This window comes from Choloepus didactylus, chromosome X, assembly GCF_015220235.1.
Source record: "Choloepus didactylus isolate mChoDid1 chromosome X, mChoDid1.pri, whole genome shotgun sequence".
Classification (NCBI taxonomy): Eukaryota; Metazoa; Chordata; class Mammalia; order Pilosa; family Megalonychidae; genus Choloepus; species Choloepus didactylus.
The window spans coordinates 17,639,809-17,662,800 of record NC_051334.1 but is presented as its reverse complement, the minus strand read 5'-3'; the positions used below and the strand labels follow the sequence as shown (position 1 = coordinate 17,662,800).

General features: G+C 40.0%; 1 protein-coding gene across 6 annotated transcripts in view; it reads left to right on the top strand.

The window, feature by feature from the left end:
- Window positions 1-22,992, top strand: part of SH3KBP1 (SH3 domain containing kinase binding protein 1) — a 411,078-nt gene that overhangs the window by 172,421 nt on the left and 215,665 nt on the right. For all 6 annotated transcript variants that reach the window (XM_037821532.1, XM_037821528.1, XM_037821529.1 and 3 more), the window contains one exon: window positions 10,351-10,454. In XM_037821532.1, the coding sequence (XP_037677460.1) occupies window positions 10,351-10,454 (104 nt within the window). The remainder of the gene's footprint in view (window positions 1-10,350; window positions 10,455-22,992) is intronic.

The following is a 22,992-nucleotide window of genomic DNA, read 5'->3' as shown; positions in this document are numbered from 1 at the left end:
TATATTATAGACAGCTTTTCACATCAGTTCATATAGAGCTACTTGTTCTGTATAATGGCTGCTGAGTATCTATGGCCCAGATTTACCATGGTTTATGTAGCAATTCCACATTAGTGACATTCAAGAGGTTTCATATTCAGATCTCTATGCATGTATGCATTTGCTGTTAGAAACAAAGCTGCCCTAAACATTCTTATACATTTATCTCTGCCCACTTAAGACAACTATTTTCTGACTCTTAAGAGGACCCAATTCAAAAACAAGTGTACATAATTTTTGTTCATATATGCTCTACTGTTTGGTATGTTTAATTGGTGGTGGACCCCACACATTTGTAAGGGGAAAGCAGTTAGGAAAATATCAAGCATTGCTTAGTATTACAGATACTTTAGACTTCAATGTTGATCGAGCATGAGGCACCTTTGACACAGTGGCAAGACTACAGGGGCCACCATCTTTCCATCCCCATAGCTTCAGAAATTCAAGGCAGCACACTGCCTTTTAAGCACACGTTGAGTACCATGTTGAGGCTTCAACTCTCTTTCCCTCCACCCTTCTTGACTACCTCCAGTGCCCCTCTGACTGTCTGGGAGTTTGTATTCACAAAATCATGACCTTTAGACAGAATCGTGGGATAAATATTTGTTAGTTCATTCACCCATTCATTTATCAAGAGTGGATTGATTGTCTGCTCTAACAGGCACTGAACTAGGTGCTGGTGATCAAAGACAATAAAAGAGGGCCCTTGACTCCCAAAGGGGCCAACAGACACATCAACTGATAACGGTTCTGTGTCTGTCTGTTCATGTCTGTGTATCGGTCTCTCCTTCCCTGGATTCCTTCCACCTTCTTTTCAGACTTCCCTGTCTTTAGTTGCCTTCTGTTGGGCCACCTGCCCACTTCCAGGCTCCCTCCCCCAAGCCATCCTGTACATCCTTGATATCAGGCATTTCTCCCTGGAACACTGTCCCCATCACATCTTGTTGTCACTTCCCTGCCTGGACATCTCTTCTGGTTCCTCATCACCCACAAAATATGGTTCTCATCCTTAGCTTGGCATCCAAAGCTCCCCCATCCCTGCCCTTTGCCCTGAAACTCACTCCCAGTCTGCCTTCCTGGTATAATTTTGAATTGGTGGAAGAGGATGGCTGAAAACCACAACTTATTTAACCCATGTGCCTTGAGTGTGTTATCTATCCTTTCTGTGCCTCTCCATAAAGATGGGGCCAGCCCCCTCCCCCAACCACATAGAGCTGGCATGAGGACTTGAGGTAAGGCATGAAACTTGAGGTAATGCCTAGCATGGTTTGTGCACACAGAAGACACCTAATAAATGTTAGTTTCCTTCATCTCCAACAAGATTAAGTTAATTTTCTTTATGTGACTTTTGATTACCCCCCTGCCTCCCCTCCCCATGGCTCAGGTTCCCTGGTGGTTCAACAGTTTTCTCCTGTATTCTGGTGGGACTTGGGAGAAAATGAGACTGGCATAACAAAACTGCTTTTCAGATGATCTCTGCCTTTGAAGTAGTGACAGATGGATTTACTGTTTTCTGCCATGCAAAAATGATGATTATACACGTCCCTGTGAGAATCAAGCAGGCTCATCTCCAGGGACCAAACTGTGCTGGTTAATTAAATACTGCACATTTCCACTGCTACAATCCAGCCACAGCCAAGAGGTTTTTATAAAGACGGACCCAGGAGTTCTTTGAGTTATATTACATTAAAACACAATGACAAGGGGAAATTTTTCCAGTAAAGGGTATGTATGATGAGTAATTCAGCTTCCTCTTCCATTACACCAGACTCCATTGGATGTCCCAGGTAAAATGTGTGATTCTCCATGTTTATTTAGTTTGGTTTGTGTTGTTTTTCTATCCTGAGATAGGAAACTTGGGCCCTTGTATAAATTCATGTTTCAAACGAAAGAACAGCTGCTTCAAGCAGCTGGCATGTTGCTCATTAACTTGGGGAGAGGTTGTATCCCCCATCAGTGTTTGCTAATGAATCTAGCAGAGACCACCATCTTCTCCATACTCCATCCCCCAAGGAACACATTATCAGAGCTAGCGACTACTTAGTGCAACTGTTCAAAAGGACCGTGAAATAAAATCACAGCACAATGGCATTCACGTGGGTTGTGTATTAGGATAATATTGTCAAATGTTTATAAGTCTGACTTTTTCTCTTGGGGGAAATGATGCTGAATGAAAGACCTAAATACATGGTCCTGAAAAAGTCCCATTTATTTTTGGCTTGATGCTCTTCTCTGGACAATAGGATCCATCTAGATGTTGCTCAACCCTGGCTGCATGTTAAAATCACCCAGAGAGCTTTAAAAAATACAGATGCCCAGGCTGCACCTCAGACTAGTTATATCAGCGTCCCTGGGGGTGGAGCCCAATATTTTTTTCTTTTCTCCCCTAAAATTTTGTTTTGAAAAATTTCAAATGAACAGAAAAATTATAACAGATATAGTATATATCCTTTGTCTGGATTCACCAATTGTTAACATTTTGTCATTTTTGCTTTCTCTCTCTCTCTGTATATGCATATGCTTTTGTTTGTTTCATAAGCCATTTGAAAATAAGTTGCAGACATCAGGGCACTTCATAAATACTTCTGAATGAATCTCTTACGAACAAAAACATTTCCTATGTAACTGCAATAGAATGAACACCCTCAGGACAATTAATGTTAATATAATGCTATTATCTAGTGCATATTCACATTTCTCCAATTCTCCCAATAATGTCCTTGCTTTTAGCCTTTTGTAGAAATACAGAATCCAATTAAGCATTATACATTATATTTTGTTGAATCTCCTCTCTCTCTCTCTCTCTGTCTCTGTCTTTGTCTCTCTTTAAACTAGAACACTTCCATAGCCTTTTAAAAATCTTTTGTAATATTGCCTTTTAAAAAACCAACAAAAAGCAAAAGAGATCATAATGTGCCTCAATTTGGATTTGCACAATAGTTTTTTCAAGATTAGATTTGGGATAAATGTTTTGGGTAGGAATATTCTGTAGGTGATATGAAGTCCTTCTCAGTGGATCAGATCAGGAGGGGCATGATGTAAATTTGCCCCATTATTGGCAATGTTAGCTTTGATCACTTCTAAAGGGTCCGTTTTACCTTTGTAATGAAAAAATAATCTGTGAGGAGATATTTTGAAATGCTGTAAATAGACTAATCCTCAACAAGTGTTAACCCAGTGGTTGTCGCAACCATTGATTCTGCCAGAAGCAGTTATTACTATGATCATTATAAAATGGTGCTTGTCTTATTTCTATCATTTCTTTATTAGTCAACATTCTTTTTTTAATGCATTTTTTATTGTGAACTTTAACATATATATATAACAGTGATAACTTTCAAAGTATGATTTAACAAGTAGTTAGCAAATTTCAAAGAATGTCATGGGTCACAGTTCCACAACTTCAGCCATTTCCGTTATCGTGAAAGTATAATATTGTAAAATATAATATCGTATTTCTTGTAGGACAGGTCTCTTGTTAACAAATTCTCTCAGCATCTTTTGTCTGTGAAAATTTTAAGCTCTTCCTCAATTTTGAAGGTGAGCTTTGCTGGATAAGGAATTCTTGGCTGGCCATTTTTCTCTTTCATAATTTTAAATATGTCATATGACTGCCTTCTCGCCTCCATGGTCGCTGCTGAGTAGTCACTACTTAGTCTTATGTTGTTTCCCTTGTATGTGGTGTATCACTTCTCACTTGCTGCTTTCAGAACTTGCTCCTTCTCTTCAGCATTTGACAATCAGAATATGTCTTGGGGTGGGTTTATTTGGATTTATTCCATTTGGAGTTCGTTGGGCATCTTTGATTTTCATATTATGTCATTTAGAAGGGTTGGGAAGTTCTCTCCCAAAATGTCTTTGAATAGTCTTCCTAGCCCTTTATTCTTCCCCTTCTGCAACACCAACGATTCTTATTTTTGTGTGCTTCGTGTTGTCCATCATTTCCCTGAGATCCATTTCACATTTTTCAAATTTTTTTTTTAACCGTTCATTCTTTTGTGCTTTCGAATTCTGTCATCCTGTCCTCATGGTTGCTAATTCGTTCCTCTACCTCTTCACATCTGCTGATATGTGTCTCAAGAATATTTTTGATTTGATCAACAGTACCTTTTATTTTCATAAGAGCCACTATTTTTTTTATTTACTCTTGCAAATTCTTCTTTATGCTTTTCTTGGGTCTTCTTCATGTCCTTTATATCCTGAGCCATGACATTGATGTTTACATGTACTTCTTTGGTTAATTGCTCCAAGTTCTGTGTCTTTCTGACTTTTTAATTTGGGTGTTTGGGTTATCCATATCTTCTCGTTTCTTCATATGCTTTATAATTTTCTGTTGTTTTTGGCTTCTTGGCATTTGTTTATCTTGGTAGAGTTCTTTTTAGGATATGCAGGCTTATTTGAACATTTATCTATAATTTGGCAGAGTTACAGCTTGGTAGAGTACACTTTCCTTGACCTACCAGCAGCTCTCAAGTCACCTCTTACCCTCAAGCCAGTTTTCCCCCAACTTCATTTATACACTGAATGGGGGTCCAAGCCATGTGGAAGCCCAATCAGTGCACCAGTTTTCTGTGTGCAATGGGGGCTGCCAGCCCCGTGGGTGGGGAGTGTGCCCTCATAGTTTGGCAGGGAGTCTGCTCCAGGACACAGTGGTCCTGGCCATTCCCAGGGCTGCAGGTGGAGTACTGTGGGGTTACAGAGCTGCGCATCTCACCTTCTATCTCAAATACCCCACAGTCCCTCTCTGCCATGCGGCCATGAGTCTCTGGGATTGGGGAAGGGCTCTGGCACTTCTGTGCTGCGCCCTTGCCTCTAGACTGTGCATACCATGGGCTTCCATGGAGGAAGAGTGGATGCTGTCACAATCCCTCTGACTCCTGAATTCCCTCAAGGAAGCTCTCGGCTGCAGAACTGTGAGGGGTCATCTCGCCAGCCAATTGCCAAGATGGCTGCATGGGGCATGGAATGCTGCCCCCTTCTGTGCTTGTCTGCCTGCTCCAACCGCCAGTCCCTGGCATGGGGGCTTTCAGCCCTAGGTCTGTGAGGGGTTATCACCCAAGCCAAGTGCTGAGGAGGCTGCCCAGGGTGTGGAAGGCTTCTCCCCTCTGTGCTCATTAGCCAGCTCTAACCGCCCATTCTCCAGTGGTGTTCCAGGCCAAACCCTCACTGGTCTTAAATGCAGTCTCTCTGCTTCTCCAGGTACACACTCACTATGGGTGTAGAAGTCCCTGCCCAGCCAGTGGAACCCTGGAACTGCTGTTCTGGAGCACTTTCTCTCCTTTTTCTAGTGTTTTTCACAGAGGAGAATTTTTCTCTGTCTCTCCTAATCCACCATCTTCCCAGAAGCCAGCCAACATTCTTTTGTAAAGAAGGGCTTTCCCTTCTTGCCCCACACCTATCTTTCTAATCTTATCCATTCATCCTTCCCTCTATCATCTATCATCCATCCATCCATCCATCTATCCAATGTATCAGTATGGATTCATGATTTTTTGGGGGAAATAATTGTAATACATCTTTGACTACATGCTGTAATTGTCCCAGGTTTGGCCAGTGGAAGCTCCTTCATACTGACTCCTGTGTCCTTTTGAAATCATCCCTCAGGTGTTTGAGCCCTTCATTATTTTTGGCACAACTGAATATCCCAGGCTCACTTTATATTTTCTTTGCCCCAGCCCTGGAAACATGGAAACAGCCATTTTTCTATGGTGATCTAGTTTGTCGGGGACTGGTATTTAGAAAGTCATCGGTAGTTTTAGGAGAGCTCTGTAGTGATTTCATTGTGTAGCCAAGATTGAGAACCATTGGTTAGATTCCTCCAAGGGGAGACCACTTGTTCCTAAAAGGTGTTTTACCATCACCTGTAATTAGTGTTGATTAGTCATTGAGGTTCTTAGATTTTTGTGGGCATCATCAGATCCCCTGACCCCAACCCCAGAGAGTGTGGTTCTGTAGGTCTGCCTGGCATTTTATCTTTCTGACACAGGTGGTCCCCAGGCCATACCTGGAGAAAATGCTGGAAATAACCTTGGAAACCGGGAATTAGGAACTTCTAATTTTCCTCTTTGAGTTTTATCAATGTTTTTTGTTTTGCAAAGCAATTTAAGGAGACTCCCATGTTCTCTAGGCATGTGGTGAGACTCCATTTGATTAACTTAGTGGATTCCTGGAAAACATCAAATGATTTAAAACCCTGGTAATTTTACTCTTATTCTGCTATAGGGGGGTCGGGGATATGAAAAATAGGGTATGTGAGTGTTGAAGGTTTTCAGTTGACCCATAGACATTTTGACCACTGTGTTATTTGTTGTATATTTTTGTGATCAGTTTTCACATGACATTAGAGCTCTGTATGAAGACTATAAAATATAGATGCATGTGTGATTTCTGAGACTGGGTCATGGTACCCTTTGCCTTTTCTGCTATTTCATTTTTAGAAAAGTGAATACACAGCATTTCCTCCCCATCCATCCCCAGCTTTATTTCATTAAAATATGGGCCCCAGTTCCCAGCAGCTGTAAGGAACTGCTCCTGATTTGTGGGTTTTCACTTCCTGGTTTCACATTTTTAACCATGTACCACATTAACCCAGCTAGTCCGTTCTGCAGATTCAAGGCCAAAGCCAAGAATCCTTCTTAAAAACATTCAGTCATGGGAGGCAGTGTCTCTGGAGCTGCATTCCCTGCTTTGAAATCCTAGGCCCTCTGCTTAATAATCTCTAATAAAATACTTAATATCTGTGCCTCCTCAGTCTTCTCATTTGTAAAAAAGGTGTAAATGACCTATCCCAGAGATTTAGTGTGAGGTTTAAATGGAATCATACACGTAAAGTGCTTAGTAGTCTCAGGCACATACTGAGTGCTCAATAAATGTTGTCCTTATTATTTTATTAAATAAAGCTGGTCATGACTGGAGAGTGGTTATGGGGTCTACGGAGAGGGGGGGGTGTGTTCTGCCTTGCCATCTGTGTATGTTTGTGTTCATACATATGAATGCGTGTTCACACATTTGTAGTTCATTTCATGTCTTTCACACAATATGGTAATGACATAGAGGTGTATCAAGTATGCCTTGTAAAGTCTGCCCTATTCATACTTTTTTTTGGTAAGCCATGTGTGCATACACATTTGCATGTATGTAGATAAAATGTGAGTCCATTCCATCTTTCAGTTACGTGTAAGGAGTTAAGTGGTCCTACCTAGAAAACATAGACAGTGATAAAAGATGGTGGCAGTGGCACTAACATGGTGAGGAAAGCACCTGTTTCCTCTTTCCAGCTGGTCTAATATAGATTTATATTGTTGGCCATTGTCAGCAAATACATTTAATTTTTTCTTTCAAGACTCAGTTTATTCAATAGAAAAAAATCCAAGTGCAATGTGTTAAAACTTGAGTTCATACGGACTGGGCCCTGGGCATGAGGTGTTAGCTCAAATGAAGGGATTCCAAACCACAGCTTAAGCAAGCCACTTCTTCTTTCTCCAGTTTATATCAGCTGTTGAAAGGAGATGATATCTCCTTTGAGGTAGGTCAAGACTCACAAGTAAACATCAGTGAAATGCCGGGGAAAGGAAATAATGGTAAGCAACATCTTTAAATTTCCTTAAACTTATGATGTGTGGAGGCAACCGAAATACAACATCTCCCGGCTTCAAACATCCCCTTGCACTGGGTTATAGGTTGGATAGACCTATAGTTGGAAGTTGGAATTGGTGATGTGCAGAAATCAAGGGTGGGCAAAGCAGCAGTTCAGGGGTTTGGGAATTACCAGTGATGGATATTAGAAACCATCCAGAGCTGTCCCAGGATGAGGGAGAGTAACTGGTCTTGCTCAGGGTCAGAACAGGTAATGTCTTCTGGGCCCTCTGGAGGGTTTACTTTTCTCCATGCCATATGTTGGCAGTACAGTTTATAGAACTTCATGCTGCCAAGTGAATAACCTTCTTAGAGGCTTTTTAGAAATATTGACTATCCTGGGAAAGGAAGCAGAAAATGCATCATTCTTCCTGATACCACAGGCAGGCCTTTGTAGAAATCTGATGCAGAGATTTGGTTCAAAAGAAATGTGATTATTCTCTCCCAGGTCCTGAATCTGCTGGGCCTGTCTTTTCTATAAGACTATCTCATGCTCTCTTTTGCCATTTGTGTAGTATTGGGTTAGATGGTACTTTTTACAGAGTGTCTTTTGAAAATATGTATTTTCATTTAACTAAGATATATGGCTTCAGCTAACACTCTGTCTTCAGATGTTATTTTTAAGTTAGTTTGGTCAGGACTTTAGTGATTTTTGTGGTTGTGAGTGTTGGTTTTCAGATATTTATGCCATTTACTTGTTTCACGTTGTTCAGATTTCTATCTGCAGAGTTTGCTTTCTAATATAACATCTAGCAGACGAAAATTTTTTTTTATTTATTAAATTCAGTTTTATTGAAATACATTCACACACCATACAATCATCCATGGTATACAATCCACTGTCCACAGTATGATAACATAGTTATGCGTTCATCACCACAATCTATTGCAGACGAAAACTTTTAAAAATTTATGGTAGAACTTCATCTTAAGGGGTATATATGGGGGCAAGGGAGTTGCAGGGGGTGGGGGGGGGTGCCATGATAGCCTTGTCATCTTGACTTTCTTTGCTATAATTTGTATCCTTTATGACACTGAATACTTGGTTTGTCTTCCAGCATGTCAGAAGCCAGGGAATAGTCATAGGGTTCTTTGCACTGGGATACCAGTCTTCCCACCTTCCCACCTTGGAAAAGCAAAGTTGGAGTGAGCCTCTCTGTCCCCCTGAGAGTCAAGCCCTCCTTGAAGTTGGGCTATTCTGTGTCCTGACAGCACAGTTATCACCTGGGAATTGGCCCAAGCACCATGTGTTTGTTCTTAAGATCAGGGGACTTATGGTTTTGTACAAAGAGGTGGAGTGTGTTTTTGTTGTTGCCAGCATATGATTAGATAAGATTTTCATTTTGAACTTCTGTCCTCTTCCCTCTGTTCACCTCTGTTCTTCCTTAGAAGTGATCAACAGGCAGAGAAAAATGAAACAGAGAACTAGGCCACTGACTTGAACAGTATTGATCAGTGAGTACATTGGATGCAACAGAAGGGCCTCTCCCTTTGTAGGATGTCATGCTATTTGGGGGCCTTAACATACCCTGTGATCACTCCTGCGGGGACATCCTGTCTCAGGGAAAACATTAAAAAAGAAAAAGAATCCCTGCGGGCAGTATCCAAAAATAATTCAAACGTTTCTAAGTGTGTTTCTTTTAAGTCATTGATTCCTTTGGTTTTTCCAGGCCAGGTGGTGGCATGAAGGATGGTGTGAGGTGGTCAGCCACAAGCAACAAGCTTCTGAGCAGTGTCGGTCTCATTTCCTGTCTCCCATTCACCTCTTCCTGGCTTAGGCCTCCACTGCTGTGTGTGTCTGTCTGCCTGCCTCTCTCTGTGTCTCTCTCTCACACATACGTGTGCACAGCATGTGTGTGGCCCTCTTCCACAGTACACATCTCTGGTGTGGATGTGCCGCAGACAGTTGTGGCTGCACTTAGCTCTAAGCCAGGGGCTCTCAATTGGACCACATTGGGTGAGCGAGATGCTGTAACCTTGAGTGTCGTCCTCTGGTCAAGTGAAGTGTGGTCCTGGCTTTTATCTTGATTTGCCTGGGTCGGTTCTGTGTAAGAAGCCAGGTCTGTTAATGGTTTGCCTGGGACAGAGCGAAGAGGACGGAAGTAGATTTGTTGAGCCCCTGTGGAGTGTTTGAACTGGTATGAGAGAAGGCCAAAATCTAATCAGCCTTTGCTTATCAGGCCTGAGTTCCAGCATGTTGAAAGGGCGATGATTACTAAGAAAAAGGCCAGGATACTTTATCTTTTCCTTTGCACATTTGGGAAAAATTTCCTCTGCCTTGCTAACATTAGAAGCAGACCATTCTTTTCTCTCTACCACATCACATCAGCTTTCATTAAAAATCAACAGCAAATACAAAGCCCCATCCATAGAAAACCATTTAAGGCAACACTGTGCTCCAGTGCTTCAGGGGTGGGGTTTTTGCCTTCTGCATCAGTGGATCAGTTTCTCATATCCATGCCTTTCTGACCCAGCAGCTTTTAAACTACCAAGAAGCATTGCTCTGCTTTCTATTGCCTCTCCCTGAGAGACCAGGGCTGCTGTGCCTCTAGCCATTTCCCAGAGAGCATATTCCAGACAAGTCAGCTTAATTTGCCTGCATGCCTAGGTAGCCTCTCTGTAAAATCGTATTTTGGGATAAGTGCCATAGCTAAATATTTTGCTTTTCCCATCCAGGCGAGCAACGGAGGCGCCGATGCCAGGTGGCGTTCAGCTACCTGCCTCAGAACGATGACGAGCTTGAGCTGAAAGTCGGTGACATCATAGAGGTGGTAGGAGAGGTAAGCGAGAAATTCCCACACATGGGCTGTCAGAACCCAGGCGCCTACCCACCCATGAGGAGCCTGTTGCTGCACACCCTGGGTATCCAGAGGGACTCTGATCCATCTCTAGAGTATGGATTTGGTATTCAGTCTGGGGGCCACTGTGGATGAGAGGGAAGGGGAAAACCTGACATATATTAGAGGAGCTGGTGTATGACAGGCATGAACAAAAAAGCTCTTTGCACATCGTCTCATTTACTCGTCACAACCATTTCATTTTGTAGATGAGAAAACAGGCTCAAGAGACCCTAGAAGAGGCAGTACTGAGGGTTGAAGCCAGGTTCTTCTGAAATGTGCCACCAGCACTGGGTGGGATGGGCTTCTTAGTCTCTACTCAGTTGGGCCTGGGGGATTCTGGGCTTTGGACTTCAAACCTGATCATTCATTCTGCTTCAACGCTTGTATCTGTCTATAGAAATATAGTTTTCCTATTGCTTTCATTTCCTGAATGCCATTTGACTTTGCAGATACCCATGATTTACAGAAAAGCTGGAAGTCAAGGAAGAGTTAAGTGAACTATCATGGGGGTGGAAGTGACAGGGTGATGCTAGAAGCTACATTTTCTGACTCATAAACATAAACTGAGCATGCATCAAAGCTTTATTTAACTCATTAATGAGGGAATCTGCAAGATGGTAAGACTGGCTCAAAGAGAATTATGAAAGAGCAAAGCATTTATAGTGACTAAAAGAAAAATGCTTTATTAAGATTGCTAAGAGTGATGCAAAACTGTGTAGTGTCCTTCAGGACAATAAAACTATAACCTTTGAGGTCGTCTTGTCTAGGGGACGAATCATGTCATCTCTTCTGGTCAAAATTTATTTTCATTGCTATGTGATAAGAATCATTTGCATTGCTTTCAGTTTTCTGTCAGTTGACATCCACATTAACAGAGTTGTAAAATATCTTCATAAACAGTAAATAGTATGTCAAACCAAGATATACATGTCCCTAGAGAATTGGTTAATGGGATTAGGGGGTGGAGGAAGGACTGCTAGACAATGCCCAGCATGGCACTAAAAGGACCTGTAGTAATCCCTTTTGCCTATTTCTGAGATTTGTATAATTTGTATTAATATGTCATTTATCCCCTTTTGTCCTTGGTGCCAAGCAGGGCACATAGGGGACAATTTTTGTAAGTCGAATGAGTGAAAAATGAATAGGCAACAGAATAGAACCTTTATCCTAATGGTCGAAGGACAAACTTCTTAAGAATGGAACCTGGAAGAAATTCAAGAGGAAAAAAATAAACAGATATGACAAATAAAGTAAAAAGGTAAAATTTTGATATGATTTCAACCTAGTGTAACTAAAGGAAGAGAACAAGGAATAGGGGGAAAATTGCAATAAATCAACAAAGTTATTATGTATATAATGTGAAAATATATTAGGAAGCTACTGTTACAAACATAGATGATAAATTTGCCATAAACACAAATCCCACAAGGGGAAATAAAAATCTTAAAGCACAAGAAAACATTCCACCCTGCTATTAATTAAAGAATTACAAATTAAGAAAATCGTAGGAAAATATTTAGCGGTAAGACTGTTGGTAAAGCTTAGAACAATTGGTGACTTTGTATATCTGTATGGCCCTTATATAAAGCTATTTAGCAAGCTATGTCAAGAGCTGTAAAAATCTAATTAACCCAGTAATCTCATTCCTAGGAATAGATTCACAGAAATTGGTTGCAAATGAACAAAAATATGTAGAAGGTGTTAATTGCAGCAGTGATTGTGATAATGAAAAATAGTCAAGAGAAAAGTTAGTGTGAATTAAGTTATATTAGCCAGCTAGAAGATTTTGAAAGCCATTAAGATGGGAAACACAGAAGCCTTTCAATCTGTATTTATTACAATTCTTTGCATTATAATTATCTGTTATATTCCACTAAACTAAGAGCCTTTCAACAGCAGGGATTTCGTTTTCATCTATCTTTATTTTCATGGTGCCTGGAATAATGTCTAAAACCTAACGTGTACTTTAATAAATGCTCATCAAATAAGTGAATAAATGGAAAGATGAAGACTTTTTATCACAGTATAATTGAACAGATCAGAACACAAAATTGCATACACCAGGATACAATCATATAAAATATAGCCATATGCGAGGCGGGGCAAGATGGTGGAGTGGTGAGGAGCAGAATTTCGTCTCTCCCCTAGAGCAGCTGGCAATTACCCAAGAACTATATGAAACAGTGTTTTCGGGGTCTCCAGTAACCAGTCACACATTGGACACAAGTTTGGAATTGGAGGAAAAGCTGAGATCGCAGCGAACATTGTAAGTTTCCCAGACCAGGGGTCTGGCGCCCCTCCCCACCCAGACCTCACAGACTGTCTTGCTGCCGGCTCCCTGAAAGGGGGGGGGGGGGGGACAAAAAACAGCAATCTGCTGAGGGCAAGAAGGGAGGCTCAAACCAGCCTCAACTGCAGAATTAATTAACAAATATTAACTAACTTTGGGAGCTGGGGTGCTAAAGAAGGGCTGGGCTCCAAGAAGTGGGGGCACGTAAAAGCGGGCACCCATTCCCAGACTCCAAAAAAGCCATTTTTTTTTTTTTCCCTTACATTTTGTCCCTTCTGGCTTCTCATTGATCCCTTATCTTTTTGCATTTCAATAGCCCCCGGCAGGGGTGGAACTGAAGCGGTTGGAGAGTAATTATCAGACAATAGCCCAAAGCATATCTTTAAATGCTCTATTCTGACAGTGACAAAACTTCCAGGCTGGGGAAAAACGTTTAAAAGAGACTCTTTTTTTTTTTTTTTTTTTTTTTTTCCTTTTTTCTTTTTCTTGATTTCTTTTCTACTTTTTTTTTTTTTTTTTTTTTTTTAAATCTAAAAGTAATATATGTGGTTATTTTCTATCGGAAAGCCCAGGTTGAGGGACTAGGCTGGGCTTGAGGGGAGACAGAGTACCTACAGTGTCTTTGAATTCCGTATTCACTACTGAAGGCCTCCACCCCTGTCTTTAATTGGCAACTCAGGCTGACCAAGGAATCTACCTGGAGAGGTCCCAAAGAGGAGAGAGGAGAAGGGAATAGTGCCCCTGAGAGACAACTGGAATTCTGAGGATTGGGAGAGTGGAGGGAGGCCCAGCTCAACTGGCAGTCCTCCTTCTGGGAATTCAGACCCCAGGGGCTGGAATTCAGATTCCAGCTTCAGTCAGCCACGCCCCTGACAGGATCAGAGTCACCAGGAGAACTAAAGGCTCCATACCTCCTTACACTGGTGGGGGAGCTGCGGGCTGGCCAGCGCCACCTGCTGGACAGGAGAGGAAAAGCACCGATTCTAAAGGCCTCATAGGAGGGTCTCATTCTCAGGAAAACTCCATACCCTCCCAATGAGACCTGGGCCTCACTAGACTGGGAAAATCTGACTGGGGTCGACCATATCTGAGGAGACCCACTCACAAAAAGGTTACATAGAGGCAGAGCAAGAAACAGAAAAAACAAGAGGGGAAAAATTCTGATCAACTAAATAGAACCTAAGTTAGAGGTCTAGAATAAGTTGAACTGAATAACAGAGGCCAGAAAACAAAGCCAACCAACAAGAAAACCACTAAGTAAAAGAGAGAAAACAAGCTCCAAAATAAACTAATCAAGAGAATCAGATGCCTAGACAACTTAAGATAACAAGCCATACCAGGAAACACGAAAACATGGACCAGCCAAAGGAACAAACTAATAGCTCAGCTGAGACACAGGAGTGGAGGCAACTAATGCTAAATAAATTTGATGAAATGAAGGAAGATATAGCAAAAGAGCTGAAGGATACAAAGAAGACACTGGCTGACCATAAAGAAGAATTCATAAACTTAAAAAAACAAATGGCAGAACTCATGGGAATGAAGGCCACAATGGAGGAGATGAAAAACACAATGGAGGGACACAACAGTAGATTTGAACAGGCAGAAGAAAGGATCAGTGAACTGGAAGACAGGTCATTCGAATTCATACACACAAAAGAACAGATGGTGAAAAAAATGGAAAAATATGAGCAGGGTCTTAGGGAGCTGAGTGACAACATGAAACGCACAAATATACGTGTTATGGGTATCCCAGAAGGAGAAGAGAGGGGAAAAGGGGCAGAAAGAGTAATAGAAGACATATTCACTGAAAATTTCCCAACTCTTATAAAAGACAGAAAATTAGAGATTCAAGAAGTACAACTTACCCCAAATAGAATAGATCCCAATAGACCTACTCCAAGACACTTACTGGTCAGATTGTCCAATGTCAAAGACAAAGAGGATTCTGAAAGCAGCAAGAGAAAAGCAATCCATCACGTACAAGGGAAAGTCAATAAGACTATGTACAGATTTCTCTGCAGAAACCATGGAGGCAAGAAGACAGTGGCATGATATATTTAAGATACTGAAAGAGAAAAACTGCCAACCAAGAATTCTATATCCAGCAAAACTTTCCTTCAAAAATGAGGGAGAGATTAAAACATTTTCAGACAAACAGACACTGAGAGAGTTTGTGAATAAGAGACCGGCACTACAAGAAATACTAAAGGGAGTGCTACAGGCTGATAGGAAAAGACAGGAGAGAGAGAGTTGGAGAAGAGTGCAGAAATGAAGATTATCAGGAAAGGTAAAAGGAGAGGGAAAAAACAAGACATGACATATAAATTCCAAAAAACAAAATGGTAGTAGAAAGTACTGCCCTTACAGTAATAACACTAAATGTAAATGGATTAAACTCCCCAATAAAAAGACACAGACTGGCAGAATGGATTAAAAAACAGGACCCATCTATATGCTGTCTACAAGAAACTCACTTTAGACACAAGGACAAACATAGACTGAAAGTGAAAGGTTGGAAAAAGATATTTCATGCAAACAACAACCAGAAAAAAGCGGGAGTAGCTATATTAATATCAGACAAGTTAGACTTCAAAAGCAAAACAATTAAAAGAGACAAAGAAGGACACTATATATTAATAAAAGGGTCAATTCATCAAGAAAACATAACAGTCATAAATATTTATGCACCAAGCCAGAATGCCCCAAAATTCATGAGGCAAACACTGCGATCACTGAAAGGAGAAATAGATACCTCTAAAATAATAGTTGGAGACTTCAATACACCACTCTCATCAATGGATAGAACATCTAGACAGAGGATCACTAAAGAAACAGAGATGTTGAATTGTATGATAAATGAACTAGACTTGACAGACATTTATAGAACACTACATCCAACAACAGCAGGATACACTTTTTTCTCAAGTGCTCATGGAACATTCTCTAGGATAGACCACATGTTGGGTCACAAAGCAAGTCTCAACAAATTTAAAAATATTGGTATTATACAAAACACTTTCTCAGACCACAATGGAATGAAGTTGGAAATAAATAAAAGGCAGAAGGTCATAAAATTCACAAACATATGGAGGCTAAACAACACCCTCTTAGAAAACCAGTGGGTAAAGGAAGAAATTACAAGAGAAATTAGTAAATACCTCGAGGCAAATGACAATGAAAACACAACTTATCAAAACTTATAGGATGCAGCAAAGGTGGTGCTGAGAGGGAAATTTATTGCCCTAAATGCCTATATTAAAAGAGAAGAGAGAGCAAAAATTGAAGAGTTAACTGCTCACCTGGAGGAATTAGAGAAAGAACAGCAAACTAACCCCAAAGCAAGCAGAAGGGAAGAAATAACAAAGATTAGAGCAGAAATAAATGCAATTGAGAACAGGAAAACAATAGAGAGAATCAACAAAACCAGAAGTTGGTTCTTTGAGAAAATCAATAAAATCGATGGACCACTGGCTAGGCTAACAAAAAAAAAGAGCAGATGCAAATAAATGCAATCAGAAACGGGAAAGGAAATATAACTACCGACCCTGCAGAAATTAAGGAGATAATGAGAAGATACTATGAGCAACTATATGCTAATAAACTAGACAACTTAGATGAAATGGACAACTTCCTAGAAAAGCATAAACAACCAACATTAACTCAAGAAGAAATAGATGACCTCAACAAACCAATCACAAGTAAAGAGATTGAGTCAGTCATCAAAAAGCTCCCAAAAAGGAAAAGCCCAGGACCAGATGGTTTCACATGTGAATTCTACCAAGCATTCAAGAACGAATTAGTACCAATCCTGCTCAATCTCTTCAAAAAAATTGAAGAAGAGGGAAAGCTACCTAACTCTTTCTATGAAGCCATCATCACCCTAATACCAAAACCAGGCAAAGATACTACAAAAAAAGAAAATTATAGACCAATTTCTTTAATAAATATAGACGCAAAAATCCTCAACAACATACTCGCAAATCGAATCCAGCAGCACATTAAAAGAATTATACACCACGACCAGGTGGGATTTATTCCAGGTATGCAAGGCTGGTTCAACACAAGAAAATCAATTAATGTAATACACCACATCAATAAATCAAAGCAGAAGAACCACATGATCATCTCGATTGATGCAGAAAAGGCATTTGACAAAATTCAACATCCTTTCCTGATGAAAACACTTCAAAGGATAGGAATAGAAGGGAACTTTTTCAATATGATAAAGGCAATATATGAAAAACCCACAGCTAACATCACACTCAATGGGGAGAGACTGAAAGCTTTTCCTCTAAGATCAGGAACAAGACAGGGATGCCCACTATCACCATTGCTATTCAACATTGTGCTGGAAGTTCTAGCTAGAGCAATTAAGCAAGAAAAAGAAATAAAAGGCATCCAAATTGGAGAGGAAGAAGTAAAACTTTCACTATTTGCAGATGACATGATTCTATATGTAGGAAATCCAGAAAAATCTACAGCAAAGCTACTAGAACTAGTCAATGAATACAGCAAAGTAGCAGGCTACAAGGTCAACACGCAAAAATCTGTAGTGTTCCTATACACAAGTAATGTGCAACAAGAGGAGGAAATCAAGAAAAAAATCCCATTTACAATAGCAACCAAAAGAATCAAGTATTTAGGAATAAACTTAACCAAGGACACAAAAGACCTTTACATAGAAAACTATAAGAAACTGCTAAAAGAAATTGAACAAGACCTGAAAAAATGGAAGAACATACCATGTTCATGGATTGGAAGACTAAATATAGTTAAGATGGCAATTTTACCTAAACTGATTTACAGATTCAATGCAATACCAATTCAAATCCCAACAACTTACTTTACAGAAATAGAAAAACCAATAACTAAATTTATTTGGAAGGGTAAGATGCCCCGAATAGCCAAAAATGTCTTGAGAAAGAGGAATGAAGTGGGAGGTCTCACACTACCTGACTTTGAAGCATATTACAAAGCTACAGTGCTCAAAACAGCATGGTACTGGCATAAGGACAGATATACTGATCAATGGAATCGAATTGAGTGTTCAGAAGTAGACCCTCACATCTATGGACAACTGATCTTTGATAAGGCAGTGAAGCCGAAGCAACTGGGAAAGAGCAGCCTGTTCAATAAATGGTGTTTGGAGAACTGGATATCCATTTCCAAAAGAATGAAAGAGGATGTCCATCTCACACCTTATACCAAAATTAACTCAAAATGGATCAAAGACCTAAACATTAGCACCAAGACCATAAAACTCTTAGAAGAAAATGTAGGGCAATATCTTAAAGATCTTGTGAAAGGAGGTGGTTTCTTAGACCTCACACCCAAGGCAGGAGCAACCAAAGAACAAATAGACAAATGGAATCTCCTCAAAATTAAACACTTTTGTACATCAAAGGACTTTGTCAGAAAAGTCAAAAGGCAACCTACACAATGGGAGATGATATTTGGAAACCACATATCAGATAAGGGTTTAATATCCCGAATATATAAAGGAATCCTGCATCTCAATAACAGAAAGACAAACAATCCAATTAAAAAATGGGCAAAAGACATGAGCAGACATTTTTCTGAAGAGGAAATACAAATGGCTCAAAAGCATATGAAAAAATGCTCAACTTCACTGGCTATTAAGGAAATGCAAATCAAAACCACAATGAGATATCATCTCACACCTACCAGAATGGCCATTATCCAAAAAACAGAAAATGACAAGTGCTGGCGAGGATGTGGAGAAAGAGGCACACTTATTCATTGTTGGTGGGAATGTAGAATGGTGCAACCACTCTGGAAGACAGTATGGAGGTTCCTCAGGAAGCTAAATATAGATTTGCCATATGACCCAGCTATTCCATTGCTGGGTATATACTCAGAGGAACTGAAACTTAAGACACAAACAGACATTTGTAAACCAATGTTTATTGCAGCATTATTCACAATTGCCAAGAGATGGAAACAGCCCAAATGTCCATCAAAGGACGAGTGGATAAACAAACTGTGGTATATACACATGATGGAATATTATGCAGCTGTAAGACAGAACAAAGACATGGATGATGTAATAATGTGGATGAACCTTCAGGACATTATGTTGAGTGAAGTTAGCCAGAAACAAAAGGACAGATTCTGTATGGTCTCACTAATATGAACAGACATTAATGAACAAACTTTGGGAGTTAAAAGCTGACAACACAGGCGACCAGGAGATAGAAAGAGGGCAGAGATCAGCCATTTGATGCTGAAGGACTACAGAATGTTTAGGATTGATTGCATAGATCCAGAAATAGATAGCATAATACTGTGTGATGGTAGCACGGTATTGTAAGTACACTGAACAAAGATGTCTGTGAGTAAAGCTGAAAGAGGTGGGATAGGAGAATGTATGACACCAGAGGTAAAGATAGATGATAAAGACTGGGACTGTATAACGTGGCAAAAACTGGAGTGGCCAATGACTGTTACTAAATATACAAATATAAAAATGTTTTTGCATGTGGGAAAGCAAATGAATGTCAACCATGTAGAAATTTGAAAAAGGGATGGTATTCAGGAAAAAACATAATCAAAGCAAACTGGAGTCTATGGTCAACAGTAACATTGTAATATACCTCCATTAAATGTAACAAAGGCAATATGCCAATACTAAATGTATATGAGAAGGGGATATAGGGGAGTAATATGGGATTCTTGGTAGTGGTGTTATTTGCTGTCCTTAGTAGTATATTGTATTGTATGACATGTTATTTTTCTTTTTATCATTTTTTCTTATTGCTAAAAAAAAAAAAAATAGCCATATGCATATGATCATATCAAAGGCTTGAAAGGGAACAGAATTGAAAATAGTTATATCATAGAATGTTGTAATAATGTTTTAAGAAAAAAATACAGACCATGATAAGGAAGATTATTAATACGTTCCTGGGGGGAGTATTTCTCACTTTGCCTTTCTGGTTGACTGTTGGGAGACCCAGAGGGGATTGCTAAAGGAGAGGAATGATTGGGGCTAACCGATATGATGATGGGCCTTCACTACCAGTATACCACCAGTCTTTCTTCCATCCACTGCCAGGTCAATGCTAGGCTTCCTTCTGGGGTTGCTTCAAGTAGGAAAATAGAAAGATAACTCTGTTAGGCTATGATATTTACACAAAACAAAATGTAAAGATGGTCTTTTAATTCAAATTTAAGATATTATATCATCAAAATTTAATTTCTCTGTTGTTCTCATTTGCTTGTAATGGTGTAGATGTTGGGCCATCATCACTGTATGTTATAAAACCTGGCCTTCTCTCTTAGAATTGATGTCTAAATGGTTACGAGTAGCTATTCTCTAATTCCACTGAAGACTAAAAACAAAGCAAACAATGCCCCATAAATCACAGGGACAGATTGAGGTAAAACCACAATAATAGCTTTGCAATATTGCAGAATCAATCAATTAATCAGCCCCATAATGGACAACTCTTAGGAGGATTTTGAATGATAGGTGAACGTGGACTAGTTTTTTGAAATAGTTGAATAAAGTAGAGCAGCCTAAAAAATGATATACATATACCTTAGCATCTGATTTTAACTTAAAATGTAAAAATGCGTATTCATTTGTTATCAAAACAACCTCATGATATAGGCCCAAGGCCTTTTCCTTAAATATGGGTTTGCTGGTTTGAGTTCTACCCTCTCTGCAACCATAATGCATCCTCTATGATTTCCATTGATTTCTTTAAAGTGGATTGATAACTTAAAAACATCAGTGAAGCAATTGGAGTACATAATCCTTCTAAAGTTCCACAGTCCCCTACCCCTAATCTTTTTTAGCTATCTTTTCTGTACCTAAGTTGGAAGCAGTTTATTTTTCCTTCAGATTGCTACCTTTCTTCCCTCTTACTGATAATGCTTTCTCTTTATGCCTGTATGTTTTTGTGCTATTTAAGAACAGGCTTGACAATGCTAAATGTATATGAGAGGGGGATATAGGGGAGTAATATGGGATTCTTGGTAGTGGTGTTATTTGCTGTCCTTAGTAGTATATTGTATTGTATGACATGTTATTTTTCTTTTTATCATTTCTTCTTATTGCTAAAAAAAAAAAAAAAAACAATTTTTCTTGTAGTAATCAGTATGTTCAAGTGCTGATTGTGGTGATAAATGTACAACTTTGTGATGATACCATGAACAACTGATTGTACACTGTGGATAAATGTATGGTATGTGAATATAACTCTATAAAATTGTAGGAAAATATATATATAGGAGTAAAAGTGTTGGAGAAAACATGGTGAGAGGGATGATGCCTCACCAATATGGACTAACTACAATGTGTAAACTCAGAATTGAATCTTAGAACATAGCCTAACGTGGACACAATAATTGTAATAGTCCCTAGACTGTAAGCTCTTACAGCAGTTAACTCTATCCCTGAATTGTAAGGCCTATCTCTAAACTTTGAGATGCTGATCCCCTAGCGTATACCTGATTGGTCTCTGGAACAATGCATATCTCTGAGACACCTGAAACTCAGAGCTAGAGCTCGGCAGATATGAATGTCAGTATTAGTGCATACAGCCACTGTCAAAAAAAAAAAAAAAAAAAAAAGCTGAAAAATAGCCCAGACTTCAATTAGTGATATGAATGAAGCAGGTCTGGTTAAGACCAGGGCAAGCCAGGCCAAAGGATAAAGGTTGAAACTGACTGTGTTTTAAAACTTCAACTTTCATATGAGACCAAGGGAATAGATATCTATTTGGTACAGGATCTAAGTTTTCTAAACGGTACAACTCTACAGTCGATTTGTTCAAACACCACAATTGCATGGAACTTTGAATAGGAAGTGAGATACGGTAGGTTAGTATAGGCTGGAGTGAAATAGTGACACATCCGAGAGTAATTTGGGCAGATAATAAAAAATATATTTACAGCCTCCCCCTCCCCAGCCCTGAGGATCTGGGGGAAGGTGCGGATGTGTTGGACATCCTCACCTGGACTGGTGTTGATGTTGTCACAAACATTGGGACTGGCGGTTTGATGTGCTGAGCCCTCGAGCATGGGACTTGCCCTTATGAAGCTCATTACCACAAAGGAGAGTCTAAAGTTGTATGTAATGGTGCCTAAGAGTCTCCCCCTGAGTACCTCTTTGTTGCTCAGATGTGGCGCTCTCTCTCTCTAACTGAGCCATCTCGACAGGTGAACTCGCTGCCCTCCCCCCTACGTGGGACCCAACTCCCAGGGGTGTAAATCTCCCTGGCAACGCAGAGTATGACTCCCAGGGATGAATGTGGACCCGGCATCGTGGGACTGAGAGTATCTTCTTGACCAAAAGGGGGATGCAAAATGAGACGAAATAGTTTCAGTGGCTGAGAGATTCCAAATGGAGTCGAGAGGTCACTCTGGTGGACATTCTTATGCACTATATAGATAACACCTCTTAGGCTTTAATGTATTGGAATAGCTAGAAGTAAATACCTGAAACTACCAAACTCCAACCCAGCAGTCTGGACTCCTGAAGACAATTATATAATAATGTAGATTACAAGGGGTGACAGTGTGATTGTGAAGACCTTGTGGATCACACCCCCTTTATCTAGTGTATGGATGAGTGGAGGAATGGGGATAAAAACTAAAGGACAAACGGGGTGGGATGGGGGGATGATTTGGGTGTTCTTTTTTTACTTTTATTTTTTATTCTTGTTCTGGTTCTTTCTGATGTAAGGAAAATGTTCAGAGATAGATTGTGGTGATGAACGCATAACTATGTTATCATACTGTGGACAGTGGATTGTATATCATGGATGATTGTATGGTGTGTGAATGTATTTCAATAAAACTGAATTTAATAAAAAAAAAAAAAAAAAAAAAAGAACAGGCTTGAGCAGGCTTGGGTAGAAACAAACCTGACCTTGGCAGGGTGGACAGTTCATCCGGCCAGGAGCTGGCGACCAGCCTCACACACTCAGCCTGCCATGGGCCTGCACAGTGTGCTTTAGAGAAGGAACGGAGAGTGTGGGGTAATCCTGGGTGAGGGGAGTTGGCAAAGGGAAGGTTGCTTAAAAAGTGCTTACCAGGTTCTGTCTCCTGGCTGGAGAGCAGCAGTTCTGTTGTGAAAAAAAATCCTCTTAAACTTAAAGGAATGGTGCTGCCAATTTGAAAGGAAACAGGATGATAAATGCCTGGGTAGATATTTTT